This window comes from Callorhinchus milii, unplaced genomic scaffold (assembly GCF_018977255.1).
Source record: "Callorhinchus milii isolate IMCB2004 unplaced genomic scaffold, IMCB_Cmil_1.0 Scaffold6, whole genome shotgun sequence".
Classification (NCBI taxonomy): domain Eukaryota; kingdom Metazoa; phylum Chordata; class Chondrichthyes; order Chimaeriformes; family Callorhinchidae; genus Callorhinchus; species Callorhinchus milii.
In genome coordinates, this window is record NW_024704747.1 from 13,305,114 (window position 1) to 13,328,946 (window position 23,833).

Genomic DNA, 23,833 nt, shown 5'->3' on the forward strand with positions numbered 1-23,833 from the left:
AGGCCTCCTAATGCCTTTCACTGCCTTTGTAGTTTATGAGCTCAAACCCAGCCTCTGGAGTGTGTAAGAAGACTTGTGAAACTCTAACTGTCCATTACACCTCATATAATGTTTACCAGCTTAACGCAAGTAAGCTTAAACTAGTATTTATCTACGTATCAAATGCAATAACAGTTTACATGTTCCATTACTGGATGCATTCAGCAGTGATGTATACGTAGACTGATTCATGTACTATTTATATATTTAACTAAGCTCCAATATATATCAAGCCACATCAAGGACTCTTCTGCTCAGCTGTTCACTACCGATGTATGTGGAAGCCATTCACAAAATGTATGCTGAATGCTGTTCAGATCACTGCTAGGCTATTTCACAGTCCAATTGGGCACAATCATGACAGTTCTTTTGGCAAGCAGATTTAACAGAACTCAACTCACAAGATCAAATGAATACTAGTTTGGATGAAGACGGCTTCGTCGGCCCTCCTGATCTCATCCCTCCAGAAGACCCATCCTATTATCCTCCCATCACAGCATCAAGCTGTTTTCTGATTTTCTGGGAGCTGTGTTGATCTTTGATGTCCTCCCAATGCAAAAGGTGAGCTTTCAGCCGTTCCTACCCCTGCTATCTGGAGCTCCATCCTAGAGTTTATTGTGTTGTAAGTTGTTGTTGAAATGTGTGAGTTTTGCTGGTTAGAATTGATTTCCATATTAAACAGGTGGGGTCCTTGGAGCTTAAGTGGGGTCTTCTTGGAGCTGAACCAACTGGCTCCAATGTGACATGATTGGCAACAGAATGTCGGAATCGAGCCAGCCCTCTGTGGTAGCCCTCTCCGTAGTCCGGTTCTTGAGTCATGCGGGTCTGCAGTATACCAGGGCATGCTGATGACAGCACGGCCAGCCAGTTCATTGGCAGGACTTGGAAAGGCAGACCAATCACTGGGGCCAGAGAATCATCCCACTGAGCTCCTTTTTATCCCTGAAAGCCAAAGCCTTATTGGGTAGGATGGTCCTAGCTGGGCAAAGTTTGCCAGACAGTGCTATTAATGGCCAGCTATGTGGTTTTAGTTGGTTAAGATTCCAGTAGTATGCCAAAGCAAACTCTGGAGTCCCCAAATTTTGCCTAATACTTTCCGGAATTAGGTAAGCAGCATCCATCCCTCTAGGGAGGGAGTGCACATTCCGTTCGAACAATCTATCTCTGGAATTTCCATGTGTAGGTGGGATGCATGGAATTCTCAGTTTGGTTACACTTAAGCTGACACCCGGCTGACCAAAATAAAACCAGGTAAAGTATAATTAATCCCCTATATTCCCTGTACTATAAAGCACACTGAATTTTTCTGCAATGCAAGGGAGTGAAACTTATGCTCTGCAAGCTCTAATGTCAGAATGCACTGTATTACCCTGTACCCCTGACATCACACGGACATCCTTTAGCTTTAGAAAATGACGCCCATTCAGCTCAGCTTAGTGTGTGTGCCACTCAATATTTTCTGAAGAGATTAGCTAAACAGTAAAATAATTCCTTCTACATAAGGAATGGTGGTGAGGGGAGGGTGGAAAGGAGGAAATTAACTCTGGAGACCCTCTACGGGAATGATTTTGGTCTTGAATACATGTGAGTTCCACTGACTTGTAATGTACAAACTCATTCCCTTCTCCCAATCTAACAATCTACATGTCCTTTGGTGGAGGAATCCGGAACAGGGAGCATAATCTTAAAATTAAAGCTTGGGCATTTTGGAGTGAAGTCAGAAAGCGCTTTTTCCACACAAAAGGTAGTGGAAATCTGGAACTCTCCCCCAAAAGGCTGTGAATGCTGGATCAATAGAAATTTTCAATACTGAGGTGGATAGATTTTTGTTAGCTAATGGTATCAAGGGATATGTAGCAAAGGCGGGCAAACAGAGTTGAGGGACAGATCAGCCATGATCTAGTAGAATGGCCAAACAGGTTTGAGGAGCTGAACGGTTCCTCTTCCTATGCTCCTGGAAGTCATTCATTGCCCAAGCATGTTGCGAAGGATAGGCTCTTACTCAAAAGCAGTCATCTCAGACACCGCCTCCACCAAGGAGCACTCTGTCTCCGTGGTCTCCTTGAGTTTGGTGATGCTGGTTTTGGCCGTGTATTTGACGGTGAATGCGTTCATGAGCCGGTACCTATAGTTTTTGTTGATGAAGCTGTAGAGGATGGGGTTAGCACAGCAATGGACCATAGAGAAGCATTGGGTCAGGTGGAGAGAAATGTACATGAAGCTCTCCAGCTCACAACTGAAGGAGATGAGGTTCATGAACCAAAGCACATCGATGAACAAGACTGTGTGGTAGGGCAGCCAGCAGATAAGGAAAATAATCACATAGACAAATATTATATTACGGCTGTTTTTGTTCTCTTGGTCGCTCGTGCTGGAGATGGCTCTCGCAAGGAGGAAATAGGAGACAGTAATGATAGGGAATGGAATGACAAAACCTATGATGATGTAGACCATCTCCATCCCAGCCATCCACTTTCGGAAGTTTTCCTCCGGGTAGGACGGGTAGCAGTAGGTCTCGCCATTGGAAGGGAGGGTGACCGTCTTCAGGAAGAGGATGTCTGGGAAGGATACCACGAGGGCAAAGATCCAGACGTACACGATGATGATCTTGCGAATCACCCCCTTCCTGCGGTCGACAGACTCGCCGACCCGCACCACCGAGATGTACCGGTCCACGCTCATGCAGGTCAGGAAGAAGATACTGCCGAAGAGGTTGACACTGAAGACCAGGTGGGTGAGCCGGCACATGAACTCACCGAAGGGCCAGCTGCCGTGCTGGACCAGCGAAGGTAGCCAGATAGGCAATGTGGCCACCATGCACAAGTCCGCAATCGCCAGGTTCAGGATGTACAGGTGGGTTTCATACTGAGTCCTCTTGGTCTTCAGGTTCACGTAGACCACCACCACATTGGCCACCAGCCCCACAATGAAGATCAAGGCATAGAAGAAAGACATGGTGTAGAGGATCGCGTTCTTATCGAAGGCGTAAGGGCAGTGGAAGATTTCCCAGCTCACACACTCCGAGGAGTTCGGCAGGCAGAAACTCTCGTTCATCGTCATGTTCAGCTCCTCCAGGAAGTCCGCGATGGCAGTCAGGTCGGAAGCAGTCATGGTGATGGAACGGCAGAGCGAGTGGGCTGTAAAACAATGCACAATGTTACCCAAAGCTTCTACATCTCCAGCCTGCAGCAGATTCTGGATTAGTTGGTTTTTGTTGATAGTGGAGCTGGGGAGATCGGCAAACAGGGCATTGGAATACTCAAGGCAATAGGTGCCGAAAGCGTGAACAAGGGTCCAGGCTGCGTTTGGTGTGAGGTACAGTCGGAGGCAGGCAATGTGACAGAGGTGGAGGAAAGTGTTCCTGGTCAAAGACCAGATGTGGTGTAGGAAGGATACACATAGTAACCATAATAATAATAATCCTTGCATTTGATATAGGCTTTGTCACGTCTTCTAGATGTCCAAAGCGCTTCACAGAATGTACTGTAAAGTGAATTGACTGTATATTTGTGGGCAAAACGCGGCAATCAATTGCGCACAGCAGTGTCCCACAAATAGTGTGGATTGAAGTGACTGATTTTTTTTTTGAAGGATTATTATCAGGCGTGTGGAGTAAGCAAACTTGCCCAAGGTTTCGCCTGCCGGGAATTGAACCCGGGTCTCTCGCTTGCGAGGCGAGTGCTCTAACCACTGAGCTACAGGATTCCTGAACCATGTACTCCTACACCCTATGTAAACAGCACAGAATGTAATACAGTCACAAACACACACATACACAGTAACCCGGTACTTTTACACACTATATAAACTGCGCAGAATGTAATACAGTCAGACACACAACTCGCGTGCACAAATTCAGAAACATACAATACACATACACACACACAGTAACCATGTACCCCTGCACCCTGTGTAAACAGCACAGAATGGACTACAGTCACACACACGAACGACACTGTTCAGACAGGGACAGCGCCTCAGATAGAGGCCGTGCCTCAGACAGAAGAAGAGGCCAGAATGTCAGGCGGGACACAAATCAGAGACCAATTCCTGCTGTAGTACAAGAACCATCAGAGAGGGAGCCACAGGCTCAGTGCCTTTCTGGTGCCTCGCAGGGTGATGTGGAACGGTTAAGGGACTTTGAGACATCCAACTGCGAAGCAGATGGTCTTCACTGAGAGCTCAGCCCAGAAAGATCCAGTATTTGCAGTTTGACAGAGCTGCCAAATCTGTTAACACTTAAACCCCAATCTGAAACTCCCATCGATATGTTCAAACAAAAACAGCATCAGATCTTCCAAACGCACTCGGCCAATTGATCCATTGCTCGGACATGATATCAATGTGACATAATTTGGGCTTTGTGTGAAATGAAAGGCGCCTCCAAATACAGCCCTGGGGGGGGGGGGGGGGGGGGCAGTCAGGTCCGGGTCTGGGTCTCAGGTCACTGTGCACCTCCTCCATCCTCAAAAAAACATTGACGTTTTGCAAACATTTTTAAGTTTCGACGTGTGTGTAAAAAAATTAAAGGCAACACCTTATAGGGGTGAAGGGGGGTCTACAGCACCGTCACAACACATAACTAACGTTATTAATATTATCATCACGTCGCCTTATCACGTCGTCTGGACGTATCAAAACGCTTCGCACGATTTACCGTAGAGAGGGGTTTGACTGTGTGTGGGATCGGGAGACGGTCTCAGGGCGGTGTCAGGTCCCGTTCTGTGGAGAAGAGAATTCCACTCAGAGACTCGCGACGTTAAAGCTCAGGCGCTGTAGCAAAGCCCAAGGCATTGCGGAGGGTCAGGTTCACTGATTCCTATTGATATTTAACCCTCCGCTGTCCCCGAGTCTTGAATCTGAAAGTGCAGAACATTAAAAAAAAGTTATAGTGGAGAGCGATCGGGGAATTCAGTGCAGTTCACCTCCGTCCAACACACAGCACAGTGCAGCTGACAGGAGCTGAAATAAGACGGACAAAACTCAAAGCATTGCTTACTTCGCTGCTGAAGGCTGAACACTACGGGGTCAGGATCTGGTCTGGGTCTGGGTCTGGTCTGGTCCGGGTCTGGTCTGGTCCGGGTCCAGGTCTCTGCCCCCCACCCCCCCGGGAGCCCTCCTCTCCTCTCCTCTCCGCGCGGCTGAAAAACTGCAGCACGTTCGTGCTTTGTGGGAAATAAAAGACGCCTCCAAATCCAGCCCAGGGGGGGCCGGTCCGGTCCAGCCCGGGCCAAGCCAACCCCACCCGCCCACCCCGCCAGGTCAGGTCACGGGCACTGAGCCTTTGTTCAGGAGGGACGGGCAGTTCGCACCACTTGCACCTCAGTGCAGCTAATGTTAAAAATGGAAGGGTGTTCCTCTCTCCTGATCAACACCCCCCCCCCACACATACACACACACCCACCAATAACATTGGTCTCTCACTCATTTGCATTTGATATAACGCCCTATCAAGTCGTCAAGACTTCTCAAACAGCTTTACAGGATATATAGAATCATAGAATTATACAGCACAGAAGGAGGCCGTTCGGCCCATCGTGTCTGTGTCGGCTCTTTGAAAAGAGCTATCCAATTCAATCCCGTTCCCCCACGCTCTCCCCATAGGCCTGCAAACGTGTCCTCCCCAAATAATTATCTACTGTAAAGTGGAGTGACTGTGTATTTTGTGGGCAAAACGCAATAGCCAGTTGCGCAAAGCAATACCACAAACAGCCGTGGATTCAGTAACCAATTTTATTTGGGGGATTATTGCCCAGAACACGATGTCAAGAGGGCATCTCAAAGTACTTCACAGGATTTATTGTATTTTACAGGGAAACATATGATAGCCAGTCTTGCGCACAGCAATGTCCCTGCAAACAGTCACAAGGCGAATGATCAGTTTTAGTTGGGCTATTGTTGGTATTGTTGGCCGGGATACTGGGAGAAACTCCCATTCCCACAGCCTTTCCAAATTCCTGTAAGCTGTTGAATTCAGCTTTAACTTTGAAGCTGGGTTTCCTGTTGTTGTTCTTGAAAGAAATTCACTGAGATCAGACTTCAAAATTAAAAGTCCACTGAATTCTGGATGCTCCACAATGTTCCACAAACCGAGACCTGGGTGGAATTTCTGCTGCCCAGAGATCAGTTGCTCTTGCATGTACATATAAAGGTTAAAGGAACATGTTCTATTTATTAGCAGTTAGAGGCACAGCTTGTCGAAATGCAGGGAGTGGAAATCCCATTGGGAGCAGTGAGATTGTGTAATTGAAATGTGATTTCATCCATATATCTGGATCTTTCCCCCCTTTCCCACCCCCTGCTCCTTCAGGAAACAATACATTGCATCCTGGATGTGAGGACCCATGGTCACACAGTGCTGGAGAATGCCACCAATGAGAGGATCACAGTACCTTTAATCCCCCTGCCTTGGAAATGCATGTTATTTTTATGGTCTCTGAGTTCCCCCAACGACCCCCCCCCCCCCCCCCCCCACCTCCACCACCACCACCACCCTTTATCTTTCAGTTTGGACTTTCATCTTGATCCTGACTTTAATTTGGGCTTCACCACCTGATGTAGGGGAGAGGGGAGTGAAAGGCATTTATTTATTTGTTGAAGTATGAATAATAATCCTTGCATTTGATATAATGCCTGTAACAACCAACAACACCAACAATTGATATATATATGCAGTGTATTTCATGTTGGGAGCAAGTCTCAAAGCACTTCACAGAGCTGATTGGGAGATCAAACTAACGGGAGTGAGTGGCATTGGTGGAAGGTAGCCAAAAAGAGAGGTGTTAAGGTGGGTTTTGAAGGGGGGTTGGGGGAGAGGAGCAATGTAGAAGGACTCTCCAAAGGAGTTGCAGAGAGTGGGGCAAAATGTCTGAGAGCTTGACCGCCGATAGTAGATTGGGAGGTGGGCATGAAGCAGGCCCAAGGGAGCGGCTGGGGTACTAGGGCTGCAGATGCGCCACAGACGTGAAGTGGGGATGGACGAGACCATGGAGAGATTTGAAAGTGAGGCCAAGGAGCAATTAGCTCAAAACCATCTCAGAATGTCTCAAAGCATTTAATAATAATAATGATTGCATTTGATATAGGGCCGTATCACATTGTTGACACGTCTCAAAGCACTTCATAGTGTAAAATGATTGACTGTATTTTGTGGACAAAATGGGGCAGCAATGTCCCACAAACAGCCATAGAGTGAGTGGCCAATTTTACTTGGGGGATTGTTGGTCAGGACACCAGGAGAGAGACTATGTGATTGACAGCTCTTAATATAATAGTAATATTCCTTGCATTTGATATAGTGCCATGTCTCAAAGCACTTCACAGAATATACTGTCAAGTGAATTGACTGACTATATATTTGACTGTATTTGCAAGTTAATTTCTCCAATTTCTTCTCCCCCATCTTCCTTGACGCCAGTGGACACACTGTACCTATGGCTGGAAGTGTGTGTTTGAAGGGGGAGGGGCGGGCAATATTTCCATGCCTCAGCTAATGCCATTCAGCAGTCTGTTAGGAGGCACAGGAGGGTGGAATTATCCCCAAATTCTCTCTTCTCACTGTTAGGCTTCAGACCCTTGCCCAGGGCCTTTCTGACAGCTGCTTGACTTGGAAATGGTAGCAGGGTCCCATGTTAAACAAAACCCATCTCAGAGCACTTCCACTGTAGTAATGGGAATATTTTTTGGCATGTGACTAGGGGGATTATTCACTGCCTCCTGCTGTTTTTTGCGCCACATGTACCAATCCATTGTGCCTTTTGGAGACATCACCCTCTAGTGGTTGCTGACATCAAGCAGGTTGACGGAAAGAACTTGCAATTTTACAATGGCTAATCGTATCAAAACATCTCAAAACGCTTTATATTGAATACTGTCAAGTATCGTGATTGTGAATTTGCACACAACTAAACAGTGCTTTGGCACACAGCAAGTGTTTGCGCACTGGGGAAAGACAACGGGAGAAACCCCCTTCTATTTTTCAATTGTGACTTGTAATTTGAACAGGCAAATAAGATCTTGGGTTCAATTGTTTCATCTGAAAGACAGCCCTTCCCAACAATCCAGTGCCCCCTCCCAGAACAATGTGCCGAAGCATCAGTATAATAATAATCCTTGCATTGGTGGATGCTCAAAGTGCTTCACATGATTTACTGTGAAATGGATTGATTGTATTTGTAGCCAAATGCGGCATCCCAATTGCCCACAGCAATGCCCCACAAACAACCATAATAATAATAATAATAATAATCCTTGCATTTGATATAGCGCTTTTCACGTCGGGAGGACGTCCCAAAGTGCTTCACAGAATAGACTGTAAAGTGAATTGACTGTATATTTGTGGGCGAACGCGGCAGCCAATTGCGCACAGCAATGTCCCACAAACAGTCGTAGATTGAAAATGACCAATTTATTATTGTTTTTGGATTTTGGAGGGATTATTATTAGGCTCTGTGTGGAGTAAGGAAACTTGCCCAAGGTTTCACCCTGTCTGGAATTGAACTCAGGTCTCTCACTTGCAAAGCGAGTGCTCTAACCACTGAGCTACAGGACTCCACAAACCATGAAATGAATCACCAATTTTATATGGGAGATTGTTGGTCAGGACAACAGGAGAGAGAAACTCTCTTTTCTTTTTGAATAGAGCCATGGGATCTTTAAAGTCCACCTGAACAGACAGTCAGGACCCAGTTTAATGTGTCATCTGAAAGATGAGCTTCACAGTGTCAGCCTAAACAATGTGAGTTCAAGTCCTGACATGAGACTTGAGCCCACAACTTTCAGAAAAACACCCCTTACATTGTGACCCTCCGCTCTCCCATTTTCCAATGGCACGGGAAATGAACCATTAAAAAAAATCACTCCTTCATTGGTTATCTTCCTGTGGGGAATGGTGGATGGGCAGAAGAAAGTCTCAGCGGAGTAAAAACAGAGAGAGCAGCAAAAGTACCATAGGGAGAGGCAGCATCTGAAAAGGGAAAGCCAGGCTGACAATTTGGGTGTGACCCCTTCATCAGAACTGGATAGGTTCTGGCAGTTTTGCTGTTTTATTTCAAATTTTCAACACTGAAGCTTCAACTTTTGTCTGGATCCAATGGAACATGGCTTTTAAGTCAAGAATGAAATACCTATCCTTTCCTGAGCAATGCTCAAAATGACAAATAATCCTTGCATTTGATATTATATCTATTATGTCAAAACATCTCAAGAAAGTATTATTCTTGTAATAATGATTTCCCTTGATGTAACACCTTATGACATTTACGTCTGCAAAGATGTTTTATCAATGTGGTAAGGTGCTATATCAAATGAACACACTATTATCATAACCCTTCAAAGGGCCCATTGCAAGTTTCAACAGTGACAGGATTTTAGGTGAAAGAAAGCCAGCCCCGAATAAAGCATAAGTGCTGCGGACAGGCTGTGTCCTGCAGCTGTAGCTGTGTTCATCGTGGGTCACAGAAAGAAATATTATTTGTATTAACAGTAAGCTACACAGAAAGTTAGGCGCTATTTCCTCCAACTGAAACAATGTTGTTTTACCGTTTCATAAACGGGTTGGTGCACACAGTGCGTGCACACATTTCACACAGGCTTGGCGTTCCGATGAGGGAAGTGCTCATCAGTCTTTCCCTCCACCTTATGTATTTTGTTTCCTGCTGTGTTTCTCCACTTGAGTCCTTAACCTTTTGAACCCGTGGCTTTTCCTGCTTGCAACGTAAATGAAAACTCTTGTGGAGAAAGCTGGAGTGAAGGCTGCTCCCTCTCCCACCACAGGGCACTGGTGGGACCATTAAATGTTTGGGCCAATCCCATTCTTAGTGGGATTCCCATTTCCGTAGCATGGAGTCGCATAGCGTAGTGTTTAGTGTGGTCACCTCACAAGCGAGAGGACCTAGGTTTGATTCTGGGGGGGAGGGGGGCAAACCTTAGATGTGATATAGCGCCTCATCACGTTTTTGAGACATCTCAAAGTGCTTCACAGAATATATTGTAAAGTGAATTGATTGTATATTTTGTCGCGGCAGCTAATTGTGCACAGCAGTGTCCCACAAACAGTTGTCGATTGGGTGATCAATTTTTTTGAGGGAAAGGTTTATTACCCCCAGAAAGCAATTCACCAATTGACTAACCACTGGGTTCCTACTTACTGCTAGGTAAACAGAGGCGTGTGGAGTAAGGAAACTTGCCTAAGGCTTGGGAATCAAACCCTGGTCCTCTCGCTTGTGAGGCGAGTGCACGAACTATGGGACCACAAATGTACCAGCCATGTGAAGAAAGCCCCACAGGGTGCCATGAAGCAAATGACTAATTTTTCTGTCATGACAGGACACTGGGAGAAACTCCCGTGTCTTTTCGAACAGAATAATGCCAATGGGATCTTTTACATAACTCAACGGGCAGAGAGGGGCCTCTGTTTAGCATCTCCGAACACCACCTCTGACAATGCAGGGGACCCCCAGCGCTGCATGGCATTGTCGGCCTGGACTGTGAGCTGAAAGTCCCCACCTGACTGTGTTTTTGCAGGACTTTGACAATGCAGTGCAGTGACTGCGTTTTGCTGAACTTTCACAGCAACGTCTGGTGATTGTACGTTTTGTTGGTCAAATGTTAAACACATTTTTACAAAGACAAGCACACGGTGGGGCGGTGCGATTGCTCCTAAAAATCAACAGTCGGAGGGGTTTCTTCCCCCCCCCTCCTGCTCATTTTTAGGAGCAATTGCGGGGGTTAGAAACTTTTCCTCCCATTAACAACCTTTTATGAGGCTCCTTTTTGCCTGAGGACCACGTTGCCATGGCGATGTCAGGAGTGGGTGCGCATGCGTGTCCAGCTCCTCCCACCCAACACGGGCGGCTTGGGCGGGTTTCACGCCCAATTGGGCGGAGTTTTCTGCGGCACTGCGCGTGGAAAAAACGGCTTTTTTGTTTGTTTTTCTCTACTTTTAAGTCGTTTTCAAACTTTTTTCTACAGTTTCAAAAAGCACTAAGCCTGAATCGACCGCTCTGCTTGCCCATAGAGAAGGCAACTCGTAATAACCGGCTTCTTTTGCGCTGGTGATTGGGCTACAAACGTCTTTTAATTTCTGGGCAAAGCCCGTGTGTGCAGTGCGCATGTGCCAGCGTCCTGGTTGCCTTGGCGCTGGAGGTTGGGAGAGTGAGAGGAGAGTGAGTGAGTGTGAGAGAGTGAGTGAGTGTGAGAGAGTGAGTGAGTGGGGCAGAGCTGGACACACACACAGGAGGTTCTCCCTCCCCAAGCAACTGTGTGCAGAGTTATTTTATAAGAAGCAACAGCATTCAGCTCCTAATACCAAAAACTTCATCCAGTCACCAGCCCCTGGTCCCCATTGCCCCTGTGGGGTGGGGTATGACTGGGTCGTGGCTGCTTCTCTGACTGGTTTGTAAATTGTGTTGTGGACAAGTCCAGCTCGATTTGGGGAGAAACGAGGGTCTCGGCAGCTGCAGAGCATCGTCTCCTCCACCACAAACAGCAATCATGTCAAACAGGTAGGAAAACAGGGAGAGTGGGGAATCTTCCAAATGCAACCACGTTTTGGTTGTATTTGTTGTGGAATAGCAGAAATGCCCATTTTCAGTGGTTTTTTTTTGACTGTGTATTCATTCGCTCACAAAATACACAGCCGAAAACCACTTTACCGTAAAAATCGTGTGAAACGCTTTGAGACGTCTCGATGCTATACCAAATGCAAGGATTATTTTTATTATTAAAGTTCCTTTTCAAGATAATAGTTTCAGCGCCACATCAGGAGCATGTTGCTGCTTGATGTTCCAAAGGTTCTGCTTTCAGACATTGCAATTAATAATAGTATTAATGGTAATTGCGTTTAATACAGTACCTTTCACTTCGGGGCAACTGTTTTTGGATAATTCCTGTGTGAAACTTGGCTGCCCCTTTCATCTACAAAATCCACAGTTATTACACTTTACAGTGAATCTTGTGAAGCGCTTTGAGGTCACCTGTGACATACCCCAGGGCTCCATCCTTGGCCCTCTCCTCTTCCTCATCCGCATGCTCCCTCTTGGCTATGTCATCTGCAGACAAGGGGTCGACTTCCACATGGATGCGGGTGGTACATAAATCTACTTCTCTACCAGCTGCGACTCTAGGACCGTCAATGTTCTGTCAGCTTGTCTGGCCGACATCAGGGCATGAATGAGCGCAAAATGTTGCAGCTAAATGTTGACAATTCGGAAGCCATACTCCTTGGCTCCCATCAACATCTTCTGTTCTGCGGTTCTGACCTCTTCAACCTCCCAGGCCTATCCCTCAGATTCATTTAAATGGTGCGAAACCAAGGCATCACGTTTGACCCACAGCTGTCCTTCCTTCTCCACATCTGGTCCCTGACCAGGACATCTTGTCTCCACTCTGCTACATTGCCCGTCTTCGACCGTACTTTACCCTAAATGCAGCCAAAACAATCATCCATGTATTCTTCGCCTCCAGCCTCAACTATCCAAATCCCTCAGTGCTGGTCTTCCCAGCTCCAGTATCCACAAAATTGAGTTAATTCAGAACTCCCTCGCCCAAATATTCACCCGCACTAAACTCCATACCCCCATCCCACTAGTTCTATCCAAGCTCCACTTGCTTCCCACCACCGAACAGATCGATTTCAAGATCCTCACACTTGTCTTCAAATCCATTCATGCCCTGACACTTGCTACCTCTCCAACTTGCTTACTCCCCAACCCACTACCCGCTGCCTCCACTCAACAGGCTCTGGTCTCCTGCTTGTCCCTCGTGCCCTCCATTCCACAATCGGTGGCTGTGCTTTCAGCCACTACGCTCTGAAACTCTGAAACACTCTACCTCTATCCCTCCGCCTTGCCTCCTCCTTCTCCATCTTTAGATTGCGCCTGAAGACCTTCATCTTCGATTGTGTCTACTGTCACCTCCCCACTCCCCCCGGCTCGTGTTCGTGCTCCTCCACTGTCAAGTGCTCTGAGATACTACCCTGCGTGAGGGGAGCTATACAAATGCAAGTTGTTGTTGTTGAGCTTTCCTCCTGTCGTGCTGATAGACACTGTATCATATGCAAGGATTATTATTAATTTTGGACATGCGTGTACGGTCATTACAAAAAGACAAGTTAAATCGAGTTGCAGTCTATTATTGTTTATGATGAAAGTTGTTTGTAATAATTGTTTGTGGAGTCTTGTAGAATATTGGATAGAGCGCTCGCCTCTGGAGCGAGCGGACCCGGGTTCAATTCCTGGCGGGGAAAAACTTTAGGTAAGTTTCCATATTCCTTATGTAATTTGAACTGGGGATGAATGAAGACCAAGGGAAAGTAGTAAGTTCCCCGTAACCAGTTTATAAGGTGCCATGGGCTACGTTAAATGGCCTTTCGGATTGGAAGGCAACAGTTATAATTCAGGAAATGTTGCTCATGTACAAATTTTGTCATACATGAGTGAGGAAGCGAAAGAACGCTTGGTAAACTCTATGATATCCTGGAGTCCTGTAGTATATTTGTTAGAGCACGTGCCTTGCAACTGAGAGGACACGGATTCGATTCCCAGGCAAGGCGAAACCTTAGGCAAGTTTCTTTACTCCACAAGCCTCTATTTATCTAATGGTAAGTAGAAAACCTGTTGTTAATTGATTGGGAGATTATTTTCTGGGGGTAATAATCCCCAAAAATAATAATTTGGTCACTCAATCCACGACTGTTTGTGGGATATTGCTGTGCACAATTGGCTGTAGTGTTTCACCCACAAAATATACAGTCACTACACTTTACAGTATATTCTGTAAAATATTTTGAGACATCACGGCAATGTGATAAGGTGCTATACGAAATGCAACGATTATTATTGTATGTGGTGGGCAGGCTCCTGCCCCAGTGATTCAATGTTAACTATTTACCCTGGTGTTACCAAAGAAACAATGGCCCCATTGCTGTAGGGCCAAGCATAGGCTGAATAGTTGCTATAGCAGTGGGAACCACAGTTCCTTATTCCTGCAATAGACCCAACTCAGAAGCTGTAAACTTGTTTTGGTATTCACTGACTCAAGTCTGGTCCTTCATTTCATTCCTATTCCAACCAGCTGCTGGAACCTCGGTATAGACCAATCATTGTACTTTCCTCCCTTTCCCCAAAAGAGCTGGAGAGAGTCCAAAGAATAGCAACAGCAACAATTTACATTTCTATAGCGCCTTTCACCTCGGGAGATCATCTCAAAGCGCCTCACATAACCGTCAGGGCTGACTCCGAGTTTAAGAGCATAATATTATCAGAACTTTCACAGAGCTGAGTTTGTCCTCATTGAAAAACATACCGAGTCTTTCACTTGATTAGACATGGATAAAATGTAAATGTTCCTTCTATCGAAAACAAGTTTAGCTCTGGAGGCCTCACTGCCCATGTAACTTAGAGCTCTAAGGCACTAGGATCAAGAGTTCAGTCTTCCCTGAACTCTCTCCAGTGCTTCAGTTGTTTTTTTGAAGGATAAGTGCCCCAACCCCAACAACAAAATTACATTTGTAGCGCGCCTTTCACGTCGGGAGGACGTCCCAGAGCACTGAACAGTCAGGTGTTGGGACCCGAGCATGGGGGAGGGATGGTGTAGGAGTGAGGGAAGGCAGAGAGGTGGGAGGGTGACCAAAGGCATGATCGAAGAGAAGGATCTTGAGACCGGCTTTGAAGCAAGCAAGGGAGGAAGCTTCCAAATAATTCAATAAAGTAATAAAAAAGATTCAAAATAATTACAAGCTACACATTTTAATTAATAATAATCGTTTCATTTGGTATTGCACATTATCACGTTGTCTATATGTCTCAAAATACTTCACAGGATTTGATATAAAGTGTAGTGACCATGTATTTGGAGGGAAATGTGGCAGCCAATTTGCACACAGAAATGTTCCCAAAATACCCATGGAGTGTCCGATTTTATCTGGGAGATTGTTGGCCAGGACCCTGGGAGAGAGAAACTCCCTTCTCTTTTCAAATGGTGCCAGATCTTAAACGTCCACCTGCACGGGCAGACAGGCCCACAGTTTAACATTTCATCTAATGGACAAAGCCTCTGACAATACAACACTGTATTCGAGAAGTCATCCAATCCAAGGTTAGAATAAGGAGATCTGAAGATATTTCCCACTTGGCTCCTGTTAGCCTTGCACACCAAGCTCTGATGGATAGGCTTGTCCTACTGGATAAGCAGCGGGAAACTTAACAGTGCCATGCAATGATAGGTTGCACAGTTTTAGATGGTTAAACTCCAGTAGTTACCCGAATGCAAACTTGAAATCCTCCAAGCCTTGGCTCTTATCAACCTTTGCGTAAATTGTCTGTGATTATAACAGCAACTTGCATTTATATAGCGCACTTCACGCGAGGTAGTGTCCCAGAGCGCTTGACAGTGGCGGAGTATCAACAATAGGAACAGATTGCCAGGAAAGGTGGTTGAGGCCAGGAAGCTGGACTCATTTTAAAAAACAGCTTGATTGAGGGAACAGTAGGGTGGGTATTCTGGAAGGTGAGATCAGATGCGCCAAAGAGCCTTCTTCATCCAAAACAATTTTGTAATCTTGTGATTATAGTAAAACCAGCATATGTACTATCATTTTAAATCGTATAATCGCCTAAATTGGACATTCACCGGAGGCCCATTCAGTTTCTTATCAAAACCACGTAGATTTCTTTGCACTAATCGTACTAATCACACTCTAACTCATATCACCGCTCCCCCACCCTCCATTACTCCCTCACTTCCTGGCTGCCTTCAGTCAACAACAACAAAAAAATTCAAGTTGTCACAGGAAATAACATACTGACCTGTCGATGCATGCACGCTTAGTAAGTGCAAGCCGTATTGAATCACGGGAAAGGTAGTCTTGATCCACCACCACATGCGCACTTGCCGGCTGCATTGAATTACACATGTGCAGTGTAGATTGATTAAATCGTATTTTCTAGGATTATACAGTTTGTCTTCAACTCGGACTTCGCGTAAGTCATGTTAACGTTATAGTCCCGACTGATATGACTTACATGAGTTTTATTGTACTGTTGTTATCATTATTGCACATGACTCTTGTTCGTCACAGCACATATAACACAATGTGGGCCGAGACCAACATGGCCCTCCACACCCTGCTGGCACAAGAGACGGACGCAGAGGCCCAGCCGGAGAAAGATCGTGTGAAAGTTTTTAAGATGCTGGCAACCTTCTATGTTAAGTACATAGAGATTTTGCACAACATGGAAGTTCTCTATGACCAGATGGTGCATCCTCAGAAGCGGATAGTTATCTACCAGGTGCTGGTTGGGGTGATCGGCAGGATACTGGAGCTCAAGAATGAAATGGTGCAGCTAGAATACTCCGAGTTCAATTTCTTCGATGATGTCCTGCAAGATCTTAAACTGACTCCCGTAAGCATCGTGCCTGTTCACACATGGATTAAGGGATGGGAAGCAAACATTCAGTGATGGGAAGAATTTGCACGTAAATAGCAAGATTTGCTATATAAAATTGGTCACTTACTCCACGCTGTTTGTGGGACACTGCTGTGCGCAACTGTCTGCCGCGTTCTCCCGCATAATACACAGTCACTACGCTTTACAGTATATCCTGTGAAGAGCTTTGAGATGTCTTGGTGATGTGAAAAGGTGCTATATCAAATGCAAAGATTATTATTATATAGACAGGAGAATGTTTTAAACAGAGACTGACAGAAGCACAAAGAGAGAGTCTTTGAACAACAACTTGCATTAATATAGTGCACTTTGTACAGGGGATCGTCTTGGAATGCTTAAGAGTGGTGGAGATTGACGACGAGATGGGGAGAGGGGAGGAGGTGACCATAAGAGGAAGGTCTTGGATAATCTTGGCTCCTCTTCTCCACCACTAACCAGCACCTCCTCCCACCCTCTCACGCCTCGCCCAACCTCTCCTCCAAATCAAGACATCTCAAAGTACTTCACAGAATATACTCTAAAGTGAATTGACTGTATATTTTGTGGGCGAAACGTTATAGATTGAAGTGACCATTTTTTTTAAGGAATTACTACCCCCAGAAAAGCGATCCAACAATCGACTAACAACCGAGTTCATACTTACTGCTAGGTAATCAGAGACATGTGGAGTAAAGAAACTTGCCCAACATTTCGCCCTGCTGGGAATCAACCCCAGGTTTCTTGCTTGCGAGCCAAGTCCTCTAGCCACTGAGCTACAGGACTCCACATCTTGCCTATCCTCAAAAAACCTTTCCTGGACCCATCCCTGCTCTCCAACTACTACCCCATCTCCATCCTCCCTTTCCTAGGTCCCAGAATGAGTCGTTGCTTCCCAACTTCGTTCTCTCCTCTCCCGCCACTCCGTCTATGAACCCCTCCAATCAGGTTTGCCCACAGCACAGAAAAAGCCTTGATCAAAGTGACAGTTTGTCCATCTATGACCAGGGCTCTCTCCATCTCCTTGTCCTCCTTGACCTCTCCGCTGCCTTTGACACCGTTGACCACTCTATCCTCCTCCACTACCTCTCCTCTAACCTTAACCTTCATAGTTCTGTCCTTGACTGGTTCAAATCCCACCTTTCACACTATCTCCACTTTGTCTCCACAAACAGTTTACCCCCCCCAGCCACGGCATTGTCTTATGTGGCATTCCTCAGGACTCTGTCCTTTGTCCTCTTCTTCAACATGTACATGTTCCCTCTCAGTGACATCATCCGCGGACATGGAGTCAACTTCCACATGTATGCAGATTGCATACAATTCTATCTCTCTGCCTCCACCCTTGACTCCAGGACTACTGCTCTCCTGACAGAATGTCTGTCAGACATCAAGTCCTGGATGAGAGTTAACTTTCTCTAATTGAACATCAATAAGATCCAGGCCCTCCTGATTGGCTCTCATCAGCACCTCCACACCTCAGGCACTGGGAGCATCACTATCCATGGATGCACACTCTACCTCAATGAGCCAGACTGGAACCTTGGCATCTTGTTTGACCCTCAACTATCCTTTCTACTCCATATCCATGCCATGACCTTGTCTGCCTTCCCACACCTCCACAACATTGCCTGTTTTTCCCTCAGGCCACCAAAACTCTCGTTCACGCATTTATCACATCTGGGCTTAACTATGCCAAATCCCTGCTTGTTGGCCTTTCAAACTCTTCCATCCACAAGCTATAGATCATCCAGAACTCTGCAGCTCATGTCCTCTCCCGTGCCAGGCTCCGTTACCCTATTACCCCCACCCTTGCCTGGCTCCACTGGCTCCCCATCCCTCAGAGAATAGGGTTCAAAATCCTCGTCCTCACCTTTAAGATCCTCCACGGCCTTGCTCCTTCCTACATCTGTGACCTGCTAACCCTATATCAACCTATCTGCTCCCTCCGGTCAGCAGGCTCCGGCCTGCTCCACATCCCCCGCCCACACCGCCCCCCACCACCATCATCGGCGGTTGTCATCTGCAGACACGGGGTAAGAGGAGGTTGAGATGTGCCATGGAGTGAAGTGATAGAAAGAGAAAGAAGAGAGGAAGGGTTTGAGGTGCAGAGATTTAGTGAGAGAGTTCTAGAGAGCGGGGGCAAAAAGGCTGAAAGATTGACCACTTGATGGAGAAGGTGGCAGACATGGGAACAGGCCTGAGTTAGCAGAATGGAGTGAAGGGGCTGAGGGCATTGTGGAAAATAAGATCACAGGAGATTTCAGAGATAGGGTGAGGCATGGAAGTATTTCAGAAGCAGGCAGAGAGTGCTGACAGCTGACAGCTACAAGTTCGACTGCTCAGGCTGTCATTCTTCAGGCTTTTGTGATCTCTTTTGCACGACAAGGGCACAGAGAGGTTAAATATTTGGTCGGTGACCATGAATAATAGATGATGTTATTCAAGTACACGTGGGGATGGTTGTAATTGTAGCCCTTGGTTCAGTCACATTAGCAGCCAAAACAGGAGTTTATTTTAAGAAAATCTTAAATTAACTGATCATATTTCATTACATCAGGAGTCTGCAGTGTATTTATTTGCCCGTTGCCATTAAATAGCATTCCAAGGTAAAGCATGTATAGTGTAGGTCTACAAGGGGACACAGTTAACATAACACAGAGGCAACTGTTCAGTTATTTTAAAAGCAACATCCAACAATGGATATATAATAATAATAATCCTTGCATTTAACAAAGCACCGTATCACGTTGTCAAGACATCTCAAAGCGCTTCACTGGATATACTGTAAAGTGAATTAAACTGTATTATTTTGTGGGCAAAATGCAGCAGCTGGTTTGCATAGAATGGAGTGAGTGACCAATTTTATTTGGGGAACTGTTGGTCAGGACACCAAAGTCGGGCTTGATCCCACAACGTTCTGCCTCAAACCTGAACCCACAACCTTTTGCCCTCTACCAGGCTGGCCACATGACATCACAGTGAGGCTTCTTGGTAGAAAATGTTGGTGGTAGAAAATACTCAAAGGGACCATTTAAGGTAGCTGTTACGATTTCAGGAGTTGGAAAGAGAATACTTGTTTCAGAAATGAACCATGACAGATAGGAACATGGAGAGAAGAGAGCCGCATCTAGCCCATGGCTACACACTAAGCAACAAGAACAACTTGCATTTATATAGTGCGCTTTGCATAGAATAATGTCTCGGAGTGCTTTATGATAGCAGGGCTGAGACTAAGCGGGAGGCGGGAACGGTTGGGGGGATGGGGAGAAGGTGGGAGGAGGTGACACTAGGCTCAGTTTTAAGACTGGACTTAAGGCAGATAGAGAATGAGCAAGACGGAGAATTTGGGGGAGGGACTTCCAGATGTTAAAGGTATAGAATTGGAATGCTGGGCTGTTGATGGTGACACAGGTAGGGTGGAGGACATAGAACAAGTCTGAGTTAGCTGATAGGAGGAGGCGAGCAGAAGAGTGGGGCAGGAGGAGACAGGAGAGATCAGGAGGTACCGGGGGTGAGGGACTTGGTGAGAGTTAGGACATTGAAATCTATCCGCTGAGGGACAAGGAGTCAGTGGAACCTCGTGAGGACTGGGACAATGGACATATGGAGTTTGGTGTCAGAGAGGATATTCAGTACCTGTACAATGGCTGTATTATTGACTTCAGATCAGCCACTCCATCTCCTGGGGGACTGTATGGATACTCCTCAAAGATAGTGACACAAAACTCCATATTATTCATCCACCCCTACATCACAGTCTGATCTGTTACGCTTCACAAACAACATCCTGGTCCCAGAAGCACAGGGACCATTGGGTCAACCTGTAACGCCCAATAGCTTTCAGGCTCCACATCAGGACTTTGAGCATAGCGTCCAGACTGACCTTTCAGCCCAGTGCTGAGGCAGTGCTGCATTGCTCAGGTGAATGTTAAAGATCATGTAGCAATATTCAAAAGAGAAGGGAGTTTCTCCCTTCTGGTGTCTTGGCCAACAATTGTTCTGTTAAAAGCAATCATTCACTTCCTGGCTGTTTGTGGGCGCAAAGTGGCTGCCCGTTCTCACAGATACAGTCACAACATTTAAAATAATTGGTCTGAGATGTTTCAATGTTCTAGGCCATGTATGAAATGGAAGGATTCATATTATAGAATGCACCTTGTTGTGAAAGATCTCTTGACTTGCATTTCTTTTCTGACTATTCAATCTGACAGGATTGCCTGGAGATCCATATCCCCAAATGCTTCTTGATGGAGAAAGTGAAAGTGGTGAAGGACAGAGAAAATGTTCTGGCTCGGATACTGTCTGAAACCTTTCCTCACTCAGTAGAAAAAGTCAGTACTGCACAGGAAAAGGTCCACGATCACAATGTTGGTCTGGATGAAAAAGGCCCTCATCGCATCTGATCTCATCCCTCCACAACACCCACTTGAACAATCCCCCCCACCTCCCATCACATGGTTAAGATGCTTTTTAAATGGGTCCCAGTGTCCGGGTCTCAACCACCCTTCCTGGAAACCATGTTCCACTTGTTAATTACTCTTACCTCCCCCCTCCTCTCCCAACTGAACTGACTCCAAGGTGAAATGTTGGAATCGAGGCAGTCCTCTGTGGCGGTCTCAGTAATCTGGTTCCTGAGCCAGGCAGGTCAGCAGTATTTCAGGGTACTGCTGATGACAGCACAGCCAGCCTGGCTCATCGGCAGAACTTGGAAGGGCAGACCAGTCACTGGAATAGGGAATCTTCCCACTCATCTCCTGTTAACCCTGCAAGCCAAAGCGCAGGATAGTTCTAGCTGGACAAGCAGTGGGAAAGCTTGTCAGAAAGTGCTCTCAATGACAAGCTATGCAGTTTTAGTTGGTTAGACTCCAGCAATACTCTGGGGTCCCCAAACCTTGGTCTTGCCAACCTGTGCCCAATACATTTCAGAATTAAGTAAGCAGGATGCATCTCTCCAGGGAGAGAGCGGGCATTCCATTCCAACAATCTATCTCTGGAATTTCTATGTGTAGGTGTGATGCATGGAATTCTCAGTTTGGTTTGGATATTTGGTTTGCATGATGATGGGTTTCTGCATGTGATACCCACCCCCCCCCAAAAAAAACCTCTAAATAAAAATCCCCCTCTGTATAACACAGTGTTATTTCTTCAGCCTCATTTAGTATTACGTAGAGTTTACAAGATCACAAGATTGGCTTGGGTGAAGAAGGCCCTTAGGCCCAGTTGATCTCAAGGAAAATATCTCTCTCACCCCCATCCTACCATTCCCCGCACCTTCATCACTGCATCAAGTGGCTATTTAAATAAGTCGAGTGTCCTGCCCTTAACCACTGTTCCTGTTCCATTCATTAATTACTCTTGGTAAAGAAAAACTTCCTGGTGTCTGTCCTGAAAAGTTATCGTTACATAGACAAGGAGGGTGAATGAGGCCCAGTGGTCCATCAAGAGAGAATCCCCTCACTCCACCATCCCCACAAATATTGGCTAGAAATATTTTCCTGGGTATTGCCCGAGCAACAATCATGGGTCACTGGCCTCTCAGGGAATACCCAGGGAAATACTTATTGTTGTGTCAACCTGGCTTAATGGTAGCCCTTCCACCTCTGAGTCAGTTCAAGCACCACATTGGTATTTGGCCACATCGGTACTTGGAATCACATCGTCTAAACTGACACTACAACTTGGTGCTGAGAATGTGTTACATTGCCGAAGGTTCCGTCTTTCAGATGAGTCATTGAACCGAGGTCCCATCTGCTTATTCAGGTGAAAGTTAAAAATTCCATGCACTATTCAAAAAGGCAAGGAATTTCTCTCTCCCAGTGTCCTGGCCAACAATTCCCCAAATAAAAACGGTCATTCGTTCATGGCTGTTTGTGGGACATTGCTGTGTGCAATTATGCTGCCGCATTTGCCCACATATACTCAGTCACTCCATTTCACAGTAAATCCTGTGAAGCGCTTGAGACTTCCTTCCGATGTGATCAGGTGCTGTACCAAATTCAAGGATTATTATTTATATTCATCAAAAAACACTCCTGTATTTCAGAAAGAAGGCATTAGATCAATGACGTTGGAGGAAGCCATCCACATCATTCAGATTTCTGAACGAGCCCGACAGGGTCGCTTGCGCGCCAAATTTATGTGTGATATTCGCACAGAAGAGAAAAGGGAGCGACTAGCTAAACTGCACAGCGACAGCAAATGGGACACAGAATTTGCAGCCACTTATATACAAAAGGTATTTGATCTCATCTGGTTCGATTGTACATTAAATTGAAATAACAGATCCCGGGAGTGAAACACAGGCTGGAATGTCACCGCATGTCCCTCGTGCCCAGCATTCCACCATCGGTGGCTGCACTTTCAGCCACTACCCCAACCTCTATCCCTCTGCCTTGCCTCTTCCTTCCGCAATTTCAGGTCAGCCTGAAAACCTTCCCCTTTGACTGTGTCTATGGTCACCTCCCCCCGGCTTAGCGTTGTGCTCCGCAACTGTCAAGCGCTCTGGGACACTACCCTGCGTGAGGGGCGAAACCTTAGGCAAGTTTCCTTACTCCACACGCCTCTGTTAACCTTGCAGTAAGTAGAAACCCAGTTGTTAGTTGACTGACAGATTGCTTTCCGGGGGTAATAATTCCTCCAAAAAAAAATGTGGTCACTGAATCCACGACTGTGCTGCTGCATTTCTTTCACAAGACACAGTCAATCCACTTTACAATATATTCTGTGAAATGCTTTGTGATGTCTCAACAACATGAAAAGGCAAAGATTATTATTATTTAGCTGTCTGGGTGGGGTTCTAAGTGTGAGGTTGTCACACCACCTGTCTCATTATAACTGTTTCCTTTGTCAGCACTGGCATGGTTACAAGGAGAGGAAGATGGTCAAGAAGTTACGAGAGGAGGAGCTAATGTTTCTTGGAATGGTGAGTTTGGAATAGTGTGTGAATGATGTCACTCGGGGAATGAGTGTGAGCGATGTCACTCGGGGAATGAGTGTGAGCGATGTCACTCGGGGAATGAGTGTGAGCGATGTCACTCGGGGAATGAGTGTGAGCGATGTCACTCGGGGAATGAGTGTGAGCGATGTCACTCGGGGAATGAGTGTGAGTGATGTCACTCGGGGAATGTCATGGTCTTGGCTCCACAGGGTTTTGAAGTGAAGGTATTCTGCTTTCTAATGCCCTGTGTGATTTTAAATGTAAATCGCACCGAAACAGTGAGTCTGTATTTGCCTCACATTCACATTCTAACCCCACCAACAACTACCAAACTGCTGCCGTAAATACAGAATCCACCCCACTGATGTTCCACACACCTCCCTTCCTCCCAGCGTGTGGGCAGTGGTGTCTAACACGCAATATCTGTAAA

At 46.1% G+C, this 23,833-nt stretch overlaps 2 protein-coding genes across 2 annotated transcripts in view; one reads left to right on the forward strand and one right to left on the reverse strand.

Annotated features, from left to right (window-relative positions):
- Window positions 1-1,854: 1,854 nt before the first annotated feature.
- On the reverse strand, window positions 1,855-5,100 carry ackr3b (atypical chemokine receptor 3b). Its single transcript, XM_042336367.1, has 3 exons — window positions 5,039-5,100; window positions 4,697-4,898; window positions 1,855-3,176 (listed from the first exon to the last, which is right to left on the reverse strand). Exon 3 carries the CDS (start codon window positions 3,148-3,150, stop codon window positions 2,038-2,040), a length of 1,113 nt encoding a protein of 370 aa, XP_042192301.1. The 5' UTR covers window positions 3,151-3,176; window positions 4,697-4,898; window positions 5,039-5,100; the 3' UTR covers window positions 1,855-2,037.
- Window positions 5,101-11,150: 6,050 nt separating this feature from the next.
- The window catches only part of iqca1 (IQ motif containing with AAA domain 1), an 81,928-nt gene continuing 69,245 nt past the window's right edge, over window positions 11,151-23,833 (forward strand). Inside the window, exons 1-5 of the mRNA XM_007905875.2 lie at window positions 11,151-11,543; window positions 16,118-16,442; window positions 20,678-20,797; window positions 22,510-22,701; window positions 23,317-23,388. Coding sequence (XP_007904066.2) covers window positions 11,533-11,543; window positions 16,118-16,442; window positions 20,678-20,797; window positions 22,510-22,701; window positions 23,317-23,388 — 720 coding nt within the window. The 5' untranslated portion in view covers window positions 11,151-11,532. The remainder of the gene's footprint in view (window positions 11,544-16,117; window positions 16,443-20,677; window positions 20,798-22,509; window positions 22,702-23,316; window positions 23,389-23,833) is intronic.

Bases quoted from the DNA above. Each gene is read 5' to 3' on its own strand.
- ackr3b (XM_042336367.1), bottom strand. From the start codon at position 3,150: ATGACTGCTTCCGACCTGACTGCCATCGCGGACTTCCTGGAGGAGCTG.